The sequence below is a fragment of the Macrosteles quadrilineatus genome, unplaced genomic scaffold (genome assembly GCF_028750875.1).
Source record: "Macrosteles quadrilineatus isolate MER2022 unplaced genomic scaffold, UCM_ALF_1.0 Scaffold_3__2_contigs__length_128488019, whole genome shotgun sequence".
In the NCBI taxonomy this organism is placed as follows: domain Eukaryota; kingdom Metazoa; phylum Arthropoda; class Insecta; order Hemiptera; family Cicadellidae; genus Macrosteles; species Macrosteles quadrilineatus.
The window spans coordinates 53,745,919-53,760,880 of NW_026542596.1; the positions used below are offsets into that span (position 1 = coordinate 53,745,919).

Genomic DNA, 14,962 nt, shown 5'->3' on the forward strand with positions numbered 1-14,962 from the left:
TGAGGAACATTATCAATCAACCTTTTCTAGAGAACCTTCCGGTCGCTATCAAGTCCGACTTCCCCTGAAGGAAACAGTCAATCAGCTTGGAGAATCTCAATCGTCAGCCTTTCAAATTTTAACAAAGCTAAATACTCGTCTCTCAAACGATCTTGAGTACAAAAACTTATATACTAATTTCATAGAAGAATACAAGGACCTTGGTCACATGTCTGAAACTATTGAAGAAATAGATTCTACCATTCCCATATAATACCTACCTCATCATGGTGTTTTGCGTCCTTCTAGCACGACGACTAAATTAAGAGTAGTTTTCAATGCCTCATTCCCAACTAGTTCAGGATTATCTTTGAATTACGTACTCTACAGTGGTCCAAAACTCCAAACAGAACTACCTGATATTCTCACTTGGTTTAGGCGCTATAAATTCGTATTTGCCACTGATATCGAGAAAATGTATCGCCAGATTCTAGTACATCCTAGTGATCGAGATCTTCAAAGAATTCTCTGGATGGAAAATGGTCATCTTAGAAAATTTCAACTACAGACTGTTACATATGGGTTATCATGCGCTCCTTTTCTCGCCCTAAGAACAATGAATCAGCTTATCGTCGATCACGGTGATGCATATCCCCAAGCTAGTGAAATGTTGACAAGAGGGAGATATATGGATGACATTTTTGGTGGTGCAGACTCGATTGAAGAGTGCAGAGAAGTAGTAAAACAGACTGACGAGCTTTGCAAATTAGGTTGTTTTCCTTTACAGAAGTGGATCAGCAATGATCAAAATGTACTATCATACATATCGGAAAGTAATTGCGAAAAAGGCAATTCCTTATTGATAAACAAATCCTCCAGTATACGTACTCTTGGACTTACATGGAATCGATTCAGCGACGATTTTCAGTTTCTTCCTACTCTAAGTCCAAAAGACAAATGCACGAAAAGAAACGTTCTTTCTCAAATAGGTCAGTTATTCGATCCCTTGGGTTTTGTCTCTCCTATTATCATAAGGTTCAAACACTTTATGCAACAACTTTGGCTAGTAAAAATTCATTGGGACCAACTTTTACCTAATCACTTGCAAGACCAATGGAAACTCCTTGAAGCTGACCTACAATATTTGCCATTAGTTAAAGTACCTCGTTATCTTGGTCTTACCCAACTATCTTCGGTAGAAATTCATGGATTTTCAGATGCTTCTAAGCTTGCAATGAGTGCTGTAGTCTACCTAAGAATCGTTAATCGTGAAAATATCACTGTTAGTTTAGTTATTTCTAAAACTAAAGTAGCTCCTCTCAAGACAATGTCGATTCCTCGACTGGAACTCACTGCTGCTACACTACTAGTAAAACTTGTAAAGTATGTTCGGAAAATGCTCAACTTAGAATCTACCCAAGCATGGTTATGGACTGACTCTATGGTTTCCCTAACCTGGATCACAAATCAACCTTCAAAATGGAAAGACTTTGTGCGTAACAGAGTAAGTGTTATACAAGAGACAGAACCGCTCGCTAAGTGGAGGTATGTAGCAGGAAATGAAAATCCAGCCGACTGTGCTTCACGAGGTGTTACTGCTAAAATCCTTAGCAACCATAAGCTTTGGTGGACGGGTCCTCCGTGGCTGAATAAAGATGTTTATGAATGGCCATCCACGACGTTTGATCCAGCTCAAGCAGCGAAATCTGAACTGCGAATCCCTCAATCAACTTGCCACATTTTAAACTTTGAACCAGAACCAGAAATGCTAGAGCGCTTCTCAACACTGTCAAAACTATTACGTGTTACTGCCTGGTGTCAAAAGTTCATTGCCAAAACAAAAAAATCCATCCCTACTAATTGTCAATCTTTTTTAACTCCTCAAGATCTCAACTCATCCCTTTTGTTGTGGGTAAAACTCATTCAAAAACATGCCTTCAAAAATGAGCTTGCGCGGTTACAAAACAACAGACCTTTAGAAAAATCTAATCTTATAAGTCTTAACCCCTTTGTCGATAACACTGGTTTAATGAGAGTTGGAGGCAGACTTGAACAATCTTCATTAGAATATGATTCAAAGCATCCTTATATCCTTCCGAAGAATTCTAAGTTCTCAAAACTAGTGATAGATGATGCTCATCTCAGGACTCTGCATAGTGGCACCCGTTGTACACTTGCAACCGTTCGTCAGAAGTTCTGGGTTGTTGGAGGTAGACCTATCGTCAAACGAGAACTGTTAAAGTGTGTTACTTGTGCTCGTTATCGCTCTCAAAGAGCTCAACAATTAATGGGGCAGCTTCCTCCTACAAGAACATCACCATCACGTCCCTTTTTGCACTCTGGTGTAGATTACGCAGGCCCTTTTGTAGTCAAAACATGGCATGGAAAGAGAGCAAAAACCTACAAAGGTTATATTGCGGTGTTCATCTGCTCGGCGACCTCAGCTATTCATCTAGAGTTGGTTTCCAACTACTCAGCAGAAGCCTTCATAGCGGCTTACAAACGATTCACCAGCCGTCGAGGCATCTGTGCTACTTTAACGAGTGACTGCGGGACAACATTTGTAGGAGCTGACAAAGAACTGAAAAGGTTGTTTTCATCGTCTTCAGCAGAATCAGGTCAACTCAAACCCCTGCTTGCTAATGATGGAACTGAATGGAAATTCAACCCTCCTGCTGCTCCACATTTTGGAGGTCATTGGGAAGCTGGTGTTAAATCAGTTAAATACCATCTCAAAAGAGTTATGAAGACCCACCTACTAACTTACGAAGAATTTTCGACAGTGCTGGTACAAATAGAAGCTGTACTCAATTCTCGCCCTCTCTGCCAGCTTACAGAAGATCCAGACGATCTAGCAATCCTAACCCCTGCGCACTTTTTAGTTGGCGAATCTTTAACTACTATCCCAGAACCTAATCAAGAAAACCAACCCACATCAAGACTTACTCGATGGAAATTAACTCGCCAAATGTTGGAATCATTTTGGAAGAAGTGGTCTCGGGAGTACCTTCAACAACTTCAAGCAATATACAAATGGAGATTTCCTTCCTGTTCAATAAAACTCGGATCAGTTGTTCTTGTTGTTGATGAGCAATTACCACCATCAAAGTGGCCGCTAGCAAGAGTGACTGAACTTCATCCAGGTCGTGATGGACTTACCCGAGTAGCCACTCTGAGAACATCAAGTACCTCATTGAAAAGACCAATAGTCAAGCTTTGTCCTCTTCCAATTGAAGTCAGTGATTAATATTTATTGCTCCTTCGGTGCAATGGGGGGGAGAATGTTTAAAGTTATTTTTTCTAATTCACTGTTTCTAACAGCTGGTCTTAATTTATATCATGTTTACTTTTTGTTCAGTTTAAAGAAATACAGTCCACTAAAAACATCATCTAGTTTTTCTCTCTTAATTATCTATCTACATCTATCGTTCAATCTAAGTTTATCCATCAGTATCTAAATTCTTTATTCACGTTTCTACTTCATGTAAAGCGGGGAAGTTTATGGGATACTGTTCCGAGAAAATTTGGTAAACAATTCTCAGTTTGATGTATCGAACTTTTTCTTCGTTTGCATCCAGCCCGTTTGGTGCTTAGATCAATGATTATTCTCCGGAATACTTTCACAAGACCACAATAATTTGGACCTGGTTATTACTGATGTCTTCCGGTCCTTTTTACAATTATTGGTCGATATTGTTACAATTGGTTACATTTTGAATTCTTTTTTAACTTATGTTAAGTTCCTTAAGTAGTTTTTATTTTATTTAAAATCAAAATTGTGTGACATTTGATTAGCATTGTTCATTCAACAACTAAATTTAGGTATTTGCATTTTTTATTGTTTTGGTTGATCGGGTATTTTTATGGAGCTCTGTAAATGTTTTAACAGGGATAATTTTATTGATTGTGTGTAAATAAAACAATGTTAATGTAATTAACATAATTTGTTTAGTACACTGTTACTTTTTCTTTATTTCTAAAGATTTTAATTTAGGAAAACTTAGCTTTTATTGGTCCACAAACAGCAAACAATATACTGTACTTTGTTTTTCTAAAGGTAAAAAAAAACTACAATGCACGGATATTATATTTTAATTTTGTTTTAATAAAGTTTATCAGTCTTGAACTGGGATCCCAATAGTTGTCGGATAACTCGAATGAATGGTCAAACTTTGTGTATTGTTCTACTGTTGAAACGTGTAAACTATAACATTTATTTAATTACCAACTTTTACTTGTTCAGACAGTTTTGTTTGATGCTTTTGTTCTGCTCAGCAAGGTTTTCGGCAAAAAGATGTTTTTATGATTCACTCCACATTGGTAAGGATTAAAATAAACTTAAAACAACTAAGAAATTTTTTACTAAATATGTCATGTTACATCTACATCAATATAAGCTATGTATTCCACGCATAGCTGTAGGAAATGCATGCGTGTGATGTTATATCGTTATGCTTTATTGCATTAACCCGAGGTTAGCCATTCAAGGCACAGTATTCATATTACCTTTTTTCAATTGGCATACCAAATCGAATTTCATCCTTACATGGATTTCCAGTCCAATAACTTGTCTTTTATCCAGCTTAGGAAAAGTCGCTTAAGGTTGGTAACAGTATATACATCCATTGTGTAGCAGCTTCATTTAAATGGAGTCTCCAGTTTTGGTTGTAGACTATTTATCAAGATCCTATGAAAAACAGTAGCTTTTCAGCTTAAAAGTCTTCATCAACCTGACCCAAGAGTAATGTTATCTTCGTAAATATATTTCGACTCACTTTTGATTGTAGCAATGCAATTTTTTATTTAATTTTCGTAATATTATGTTAAGAATTGAGTCATTTAATTAACTACTTTAGGGAGGACAAAAATAATTAAAGCAGTCAGTGTAAACCATTGTAAAACAAATAGAGTAAAAAAATCCTATGGTAATGATTTTCATTTTACTGCATTCACAAAGTTAATGTTGGTTGAACTAAGATTTAATAGTGGACGCGGGTTAGAAACTATTTCAATGATGTATTCCTGAGGCCTGTGTGTTTCAATGCTGATGTTTACAACGATAAACAAGATTCCTCTCAAGAAAAGCGAAAAGTTTCGCTATAAATGTTGCCTCGAATGTTGTCAACAAATTAAATTCCACTCTTGCGGCGCAGTGTTGGCCTTGGTCCAGTGGATTCATCACTTAAGCTCAGGTCTACGTCGCCTACGCAGCAAATATACTTGGCGACGAATATCAACGGTTGTCCCCGACCCCGTCTGTGATCATAGAAAGCTAAGTGTGAAAATATGCATAGTGCATCACTTTTATACCCTGAAATGACGAGATCTCTTGAATTGGTTGAAATAAGTAGTTGTTTTTAACCAAACCAATGTACACGTGGTAATTTCAACTTGAAGAATTTGTTCGTGGGTTTTGACTTCTTTTGGTTGTGTGGAAGTGAGTGGTCAAAACCCTGTTGTATATTATATGTCTTGTATAGAAAATGTATGCTTATTGCCCACAGGTTTTAAACTTGTAATGTAAATGCAGGCCTCCGAAAAGGCCTCTAATGACATCTCTGTGTTTATACTCCCCTTCACTACAAAATAACCTTTAGCCAAAGTAATTACACCAATATTTATATCCACACAAATGTTGTCTTCACTTAAAATTGTAAAAATGATTATGAAGCTCGGTAGAGAAGGTCAATAACAAATATAATATGAACCCTTGATGACTCCGCTCAATTTTGTGGATGCCTCCGTGAACGCCACCTAGTTATTTAAAAAAAAGCATCCAATGGATTAGGAACAGCGTAGCTGTAAAAAATCAAACAAAACATGATCGAATGATCCGCCCACATAGTTTGCTGTTGGGAGATTTTAAATTTCTCTCGTAACTGGACACTATGAAGGTTTATGTGACCTAGAAATGTTATATAGCTTAACAATAAGTTGTACTGTACCTTTAAGTTTGTAATTTACAATAGAGCGCTCTGTTGATGGTCCAATTCTACTTGTCCATTTTTATTCTAAAATTTGTGTCAACTTGGAATGTGATGTCTAATTTGTACTCCTATCAAACACGTTTTATTTACCTATTTTCAAACCTCACTGTGCTAAACATAGTTAATTCCAACTTGCCCTGTTCTGCACCAATTTATTTAAACTTTTTTGTCCGATGATATTCATAACTGATATGATGCACATAGGTGATTTTAAATTATACAAAATCATACTAGCTTTGATGTACTCTTTGTTCGGTTGTATCAGTCGTCAACAACAAAAACTGTTTTAGTAACGGTTTAGATAAAAGGACATTAAAAATCAATTCAATAGTCGTTCGTTTGATGAGGTCGAATGAGGGCTTAAAGTTATTTGAATATAATGGATTAATAATTTAACGGTAAAATCAAAGAAAACTGAAATAGTTATCCCCAAGGACAATACAGAACGAAAGATAATTTTTTCTGTGGTAGTTTTGTTTTGGTGGTAAAAAGTCTTTTCTATTTCTACACGAAGTAATGACATTAACACACAATAAAAATGTATGTATTTTTTATCATGTTATGCCTTTCTTATGGTAATTAAATGAAATCATGCAATTTAGTTTTGGATCAAAACAGTGAAATTTGGCATCATGTATTTTAAATTAGCGCCATTTTGAAACGGTTGATGATTTTTTAGTAAACTTTTAAACGAAAATAAACTAACTCAAACCGTTAAGGAGTTATTAAATCTTTTGTAAAAAAATATAAATACGGACAGACGGAAAACTAGGCACCACAGACCCATGTTCCTATGGTAATATGTGTTTGTGTTGACCTAAGCAATACATGTGTCCAGAGAGTTACGGGAAACCCTGTATAATATACAAACCACAAGAAAATAATAAATGCCATAGCTTTTGTGACAATTTATTTTTATATAGTCACATAACTTTCTTCGTGATTATTTATAAATAGAGTGTCAAATTATTTTCGGTTAAAAAAATCAAAGTTATATGTGTTTGCACAGATGATTAATATAGTACGAACATTGTACTCATTGAATGGCATTCATTATACTCAGATATAAGTACAAACAAAAGACTGCAATATCGATATACTTTAACTTCGTTAAAGTACAACCCTTCTTGGTTTATGACTGTGATTTATTTATTCGCTAATATTTAAGCCAAGGACAAAGATGAAAAAGTTGTTTGCTTAGTTTTTACTATCTCTCGCTTTGTGTCCCCTCGAGTGCTAATGGTTTTGTTGTTTGCAGGTAGGAACAACTTCTAGATTGAGGTTCTCAGCTGGGCTGATTCTGTGAGTTTTTTGCACAACTTTCTATTTTTAACTAAAATACCCTATCGCAGCAACCCTAAAATCCAAGCGAATTACCATTTGCCTGGCAGTATTTTCACTAATGTGTACCGTTTATTATGTAAATAACATTAGTTTAACGAGTATAGGTTTGGTGCCACAGGGAACGTAAGAGAGTGTTTTTAGTAAAATGTTAATATTTCAGTGCAAATTTTTGATCATTATGTTCATAAACAAGAAATTCGAAAAGTTTTACTTATTTTCCATAAGAATGAAATAAGAATATTAAATTTACAGAATTTAATTTACAATTTAGAACCCATAGTGATTAAACACAACAGACCCTATCAATAATTATTTCTACGTGTTTTTTTAAAAAAATGTACTAAAGTGTACTAAAATAAGTTGTAAGGTTAGACCGAACTTTGTTGAATTTATTATAATATGTACGAGATTCGCTAAAATAAACACTGTAAATACAGCCTAACAAAGAATCAATTGGTGCCATCGCACAATGGATGTAACCCTGGATGGTTGTTTAACTGACAAAGAGACTTGGTGATGAGGTCTTGTAAACATCAGACAGACGACATGCGCCATCATTAATGTACAGTACAGTATATATCGGTTACCAATACTGTGTGTACAGCGTATGGCACAAACGGTTGTGATTGTTATAAATAAAACTCGTGTTGGTAAACGAAGCTTGTAGGTTGAATAGATGAAGAATAAAAAGGTGTTTATTGAAATAAAATAAAAATAACATAGTGTTTTTACATACACACTAAGAACGAAGAACAATGGTAAATACAGTTTGTTTTGTGGTTGACATACTGATTTTTACAGATTTAAAACACTTTAAAAGAGTCCATAAGTCACACCGTACAATTCTACATAAAATAAACTTATTTTCACTACAACATATATTCACTACATAATAAATCATTAAATACAACAAATTTATCAAAAATAAAATTGAAATATACCGAGGCACTTAATTTATCCTATAAATAGTTAGTAATTCATAAAACAAGCCTGTTGTAGGTTGAATAAACAACCTATCTCCTGTAGAATTAGGAAATGACTCGTTTGTGATTCTGTAATAGTCTTGTAAAATGTTAAACTGATAAAGAGCGCGGGAATAACATGAATTTCATATGTAACCCAATTATTTAGTGCATTTTCATGTTTTAAAGTCGTCAAATATACATCAATTTTAGAAAGGTTTACCATGGTTTTAAGTTATGATGCTCTGACTTGTGGTTTTAACTGGTCCTGGTTTTGACATACGTGTGTTAGTGTAAATAGGCTATAACTGTTCCAATGTGTGATTCCTTTTGTATCTATGTTATTTGACACACCTTTATCGAAGTGCTGATTTCGAATTTATTGCTGATAATAAACCGTAATATGTAAAACATAGCATTTAAATATTCATTATATTTTATAGTCGTTTAATTTACTTTCTCATCACTTGCCAAGTTGTTGATTAATACAACCAGAGTTTAAGTATTTACTCTGAGCTACATCCAAGGTTTTGACGCCGGTTGCGTCATGATCGCTCATATACCATTTTCGAAAATACCAAATTCCAATGAAAGTCGGTCGCTTGAACTTCGCCAAAGGGACAATACATACATACACACTGACACACACATTTTATCTGTGAATTACCGGTAAAAGTATGTTCTTGTGGATAAATAACATGGTAGATTCTCAGTCATTTCCGTCTTAAAGATTCTTTCGTACACATAAATATCGATCCAAATATTTATGTTTATTCAAATTTTCGAGGATGCAATTCATATCACTGTAGGCCTACCTACTCGGTTTCTAAAACGAATTTAGGTTTGAGGTAAGATTTTAGAAGACTCACTTTCTGACGGTTGGTTGATGATAAGACGTAGAGGATAAAGATTGAAAGTTACAATAAGTAAAAGGTCCAATGATTATTACTGTATTCTTCTGGTAAGGGTGAAAAGCGATTATAACTCCTATACACTGAATTCTGCTGCACATACACAGCTGACCTGGCTGATTCCTAAACTACTCATCCTACTGGAGGGCAGAACGGGACGATGACTGGTTATTGAACGGAACTTGATGTGAGGCAGTGAAGTAATTAATGTAACTAACGGCACTGGAGCACAGAGGCGTGGGTATGTGTGGGCCGAGCTTCATTCAAAACATGCACAAATTATGTGTGAAAAACTTGTATCCTCATCTCGCTCATAAACAACATTTTATCCATGTATTTCCCATTTTTCAAATGCATATTTCATTTTGAATATTTTTTCGATATTTTGCATCCAACCTTTATCGGCATTCAGTTGAAGGACTCTTGAGTTGTGAGTTATAGAAATGTTGATGTAACAAAATTTAGTTAATTGTTCTAAAGGGTTGTACATCGTTTCAAAGTAACAGAATTATTTCCCTAGGGAATGTGGATACGAATAAATAAAGGCCTTGTACATGCGAGGAAATCCATGTTTGTCCTATTATTCCACTTAGGCCTTAAGCTTTACCTAATTTCTGTTAATGAATGTAAAAACATTTCGGTGATTTTCATACTAGGTAGATCATAGATCATTTTGTGAGACTAAGTATTTGGGTGTTACTAATTTCCGAATAAAAATAAAAGATAGCGCCCCATAAAATAGTTACGATACATTTGCATTTAAACTATTAAATCCAAATGAATTTCCCCGGTAACGTTCAAGCCCGCCTTTTTCCCAATTCCAGCGGCAGTTAGGGTAACGTATCGTTGGCACGAGTTATCAATGTAAATGAACGGGCGATTGTAAGTGGGTGAAGGTGGGTCGGGCGAATACAATGGTTTCCTCATTGCCCAGTGCCCAGTGGGACTGATTGCGTAAACGATTGTCCCCGCTGAAACGCGTAATGTGGGATTTGTTAGGGTATAAGGTTCATTCAGTGCTTCCTCTTCCTGTTGTCTTATCGTGTAACGAATTTACGGACGATATTTGGAACCGTTAACGGTAAGTAAAATGTGAAGAAAGATAGAATGAAAAATGTGTCCGTCGGTAGTGTACAATTTCAAGTCCTGTTGTCTTTAAATGTGTAAGAATTTCGCAAACGACATATGAATCTGTTAACGTACGTGGTAGGAAAAGTGGGATTTTAGGTTTGAGTATGGAAATTTAAAAGACTGGATGGAAAATATGTTCGTCAGTGATTTTAAAGTATGTATTAGGTTCACTGGACGTTTCATATTTCTTTTTTCAACCGTGAACTATTTAAATACATGTATGAATGGGAATATGAGATACTAAATGAAAAGGATGCGTATAAATTAAAATTAAGTTCGCTAGAAGTGTCGTCTTCTTGCTGCCTTTGATTGCGTAGACAATGCTTTGACGAAATGTTGAGCCTTTAAATGTTGATTATAGTAACAGGGACGTCTATGAGATTTTGTGAGTGTGTTGTGGGTGTCGGTCATTCAAAATATTAAGTTCACAGAGGCTCCTCTTTTCCTGCTGTTTTATAACACGTAAAGAGTTGTCCTGACGATATTCAGATTCGTTAAAGTAGTTCGTTGAAAAAGTAAACTCTAATATTTGTGAATACGAATTTACGAGACTGGATTATACGACTGGGTTATCGGGCTATTAAAAATTTTCTTTTTACACCAATTTTGTAATTAACAGAGTTTGAGTGAGTTTCCTCTTGACCTTTCAAAAAATTGTTTAGTTTGTATACCTTTTGTTGTGTTTTTTTTTGTCCTAGAACGCTAGGCACGAGCCCGGGATTTTTTTTTTGGCATTATCACTTAGATAAAATACATTGGTGATTTGGTGGGACTTGAACCCGGGACCTCAAAGACCGAACTCACGTGCTCACCAGCTCGCTCCCCTGTTTACCTGGTTGTAAACTACATCTTTCTGCTGGAGTTTGACTCTGTCCGACAATGGGCTCAATTATGATAAAAGTGTATGCTTGTACACAAAACAATTTTTTTTTTGTACCACTGTTTTAGAAAATCGAAGACCAAAGTGGATTATATTTAACGAGGTTTCTGTTTAAGTTTCAAGTTGATTGATCCATACTAGGAGGCTGTGGAAGCTCCGGTTATCCTTAGCAACTTAAGTTGCCTAATGTATACAAAGTGGCAACTAGGGACCCACGGGGGTGGTTGGGCGAGAGTTGAGATTAAATGTCGTCTTATCTGGGACACGCACCCCCCCTAGGACCGTCACTGGGCGAATACTTATAACAATGACTTCAAACTCTTACGTCAAAACATACTCGTGGTAAGAGTCGCAAATACAGAAAATATGGAAAAATAACCCGTTAAAGAAAAGTACAAATACCAAAAAACACCAGATTTCAGAGTATGTTTTATCTATGGCAATACCATCAGATGTACAGTTCAGGCGAAATCCAATGTTTTATAACGGATGCTAGACTATAAATTACAACGTCATGTTAGCGGATAAGTTAAATAAACCGTTTACACTACTGGATCAAGTAGCCAGTCATATTCCTCTACATCTCATGTATTTGTTGTATTGCGTTTTTTTGTGGGAAATAAACTTCATTATTCAAGTAAAGTTAAAATTCCTTATTGACAAATACAGGTGTTCCATTAAATAAGACAACATAATATAACGTTTAATTTGCACAAATAATTTTCAATCGGAGACTAATTACATTGACATAAATTAACAAATTAAAAATGTAATTGTTGCGACTGTCTTAAATTCACAGAACAGGTTTGATCTAAACTTGTTGGCTAAGAGGAGGACTAATTTGCACTAACGAATTTGTGTAGCTATTATACTTACAATTCTGTATGTGTTCTTGTTTTTAATTTAAGTTCGTTATGGAAGGTTTTTGGTACGTATGGTTACGGATGGTATGTATGGATTGCATTAATCAATTCCTAAAAATTGTTTCACTAATACTTGTATTTTTTAACTAGACACTTATCAAACTTGTATTCATCTTTATTTCAAATTCAAAGATTTAATGACTTTTTGTTACCCGCTTTAATGTTCTACCCACTTTATGCTGTTGATAAATTATATTCCTTGTTGATAAAGATTCCTTTTTTCATGATTGGAATCGCTGCGATTTACAATTCCTTAATGTGTGACGCAAGACGAAGAGTTGTGAGTGTATTTTGTGTAAACATCAACATCGTTTGTTGAACAGCTGATCACACATGGCGGCAGTCCAACAATGTATCAATCAGCTGATCGCGGTGGGGAGAGGTGAGAAGTCCCCTCCCCCATGTCTTCAGTCGTGTGCGTACCGCGGTGCGCGTCGGTAAGCCCGTCTTCAAAGCTCAGTTTGTGCTTGTGTTGCTGTTTTCTCGTTGTTTGGATACGTTTTTATTTCTTTCGTAAGTATTTGGCTTTATATTTCACGTTGGTGGTGTGGTTTCTAAAAGAAATTAGGTAACACGTGAGGAAAAAATATGATATTGGTTTCTCGTTAAATTATAGTTGTGCAGTTTAAAGTCCTTGCAGTAATAGTTATATTTAATTTATTTTTATTAGTTTTAAATCAAAATTACATTACTTCACTCATCAATACAATTCCGTAAAGCTTGCATAATAATTTACAACATTTAATAATATTGTTGTATTATAATTATGTTTTATTAAAATGCAAACTGTAATCATTGATTATACATCTAAAGTATTTGGTGTGTCCAGCGTATGTTTCGTATAAAACGCTTTGCCGATCCAAGATACCATAAGAGCTTTTGGTAAGACATTTTGTTTGTGACTTGTACTTTATTAACTTAAATTCGGTCGTTTGAGCAACCATCATGCGTCATTTTTTTGCTAAATTGATTATACAATGTGCTATCTCTATGTAAATAGAACCAGCACATACTGATACGATAATTAATTCTTGCTTCCTGAAACTTGTACAGTGTTTGTTTATTTCTAGAGTAACCGATGTATGATATGCTGTAATAAATGTATACCTAGTTATCAGACTACACTCATATTTTCTCCTCATTTAAATAAACTATTTAGGTTGTTTACGGAAATCGTACGGATGTCGACGATGTTATCGGTGTAGGAAGTTTGATTGCCTTCAATTTATGAAGACCCCTTCACGGCAATGTTGATAACGCCATGAATAAATAACAGTTATTGCACCTAAGAAATTGTAATGCTAGATGCTGTTGTTATAATGTAAAAAGATACATTTATACCGGCGATTGACTGTTGTGTTCTTTATGTGTTTAAATGGTAGCAAACCTTCTGACGAAACATATTTTTACTCCTGATTCACTTGTTTAGTTTAGTTGTCACACCTGGGGTGTTCGTTTGGAAGGTGAGGGGCTATCAAATAACTCATTAGTGGCATTTCAAAACATCCAATAAATATTCCGCATGATGTGTCCAAAAGATTATAATGGCGTTACTATTATTATATAGTTTTTCGCAAGTATTTTTCTTTTATGTCCAGAAACGAATGTAAATTATGCGAAATCCTTGTACTTAGGAAATAGAGCCTACGACTTGAATAGGACGGAATGATTTGGGATACCACTGATCAATAATACCCGGTTTTATTGTAGACTGAAGTATATTTAAATTTCGAAACCTGAATTTAACTAGTACAGTAGTACATCTCAACCGACTATGGTTGTAACTCCGAACATTGAGTGCACACCATAGTTGTATCGTCTGTGATGCCTCCAAGTAGGTCAAGTGGTTCAGTTCTGAATGGAAGGTACAACTGCTCAGTCATTCTCTGTTGTTATTTAAATGTAGTAGAAGATCAGCTAAAAGATTAAATAAACAGTTATTTGTGTAGCCACTTTTAACTTAGTAAACTACTGCTTCCAAACTTTTTTGAGACTTGCATATTACAAATTTAAACACGTGTCTAGGTGTGTAAAACAGGCTTTAGATTCACATTGCTAGGTTTAGTACAACTAAATCTTTATCAGTTAAAAATTATAAACAAATGTGCTGTATAAAATGTATCGAAAACAAAATATATGCAACCATAATTATTAAAAGTACTTTTAGCTTGGTATTTTTCAACATGGTCATTTTAAATGGCCGATTAGTATGAGTATTAAGGGATGTTTAGTAGGGAATAAAACAAAATTCTTTTCATTCATCTACTAAAAAATTCTGCCTTGACAATCGTAATGAAGGGTTGGTGATGAGCAAAAAATCACCACACACACACATGATTTTATTTCTGCATTGTGAAATTTGATTCATTGTAAATTTAACTCTTCTTGTGCATTTTCATCAACAACGAAAAGTATTTATGTATCAAAGCAGGGCAGTTTAAACGTGTGGGTTTTATAGGGTAGGTCCTATAAAAGTGTGGGTTGGATAAAAGCGCAGCAGGTGTTCTGTGTGTCGTCAACATCGCATGCTGCTGTCTGTGTTTTCATGTCACTCCCACGGAAGATGGGTCTGTGTTGTGATGAGGGTTTAAAATAGTTAAAGACAATCTTTAAACTAATTAAGGTGTATAATTCTGTCGCATGACACAATTACGAGTCAAAGATTTGGTATCAATGTAGACATATCAATCATTGTATCCAAATTATTTGCTTTTTAGGTAAAAGCTTTACAAATGATGTACATGTCAGCTTTAGTTTTCTTCCGAATATTAACTTTCTAGAGATTTGTTGATCAATAAACAGAGCATTTCTCTAGAACAATGATTTTTTTTAAATAATTGTAAAA

General features: G+C 35.0%; 2 protein-coding genes across 3 annotated transcripts in view; both read left to right on the plus strand.

Moving 5' to 3' along the window:
• The window catches only part of LOC128988723 (protein gustavus), a 222,694-nt gene that overhangs the window by 36,542 nt on the left and 171,190 nt on the right, over nucleotides 1–14,962 (plus strand). Inside the window, exon 1 of one of the 2 annotated variants that reach the window (XM_054410312.1) lies at nucleotides 12,530–12,630. The exons of the other annotated variant lie outside the window; for it this stretch is intronic. The gene's annotated coding sequence lies outside the window, so the exon portion shown is untranslated. Of the gene's footprint in view, nucleotides 1–12,529; nucleotides 12,631–14,962 lie in introns of those variants that run through there. 2 annotated transcript variants of the gene reach the window in all.
• Nucleotides 1,307–3,226, plus strand: LOC128989206 (uncharacterized). The gene has a single exon (XM_054411078.1). The coding sequence runs from the start codon at nucleotides 1,307–1,309 to the stop codon at nucleotides 3,224–3,226; it is 1,920 nt and encodes a 639-aa protein (XP_054267053.1).

What these genes read in the sequence shown, in the direction of transcription:
- LOC128989206 (XM_054411078.1), top strand. Translation starts at nt 1,307, where the DNA reads ATGTCGATTCCTCGACTGGAACTCACTGCTGCTACACTACTAGTAAAA.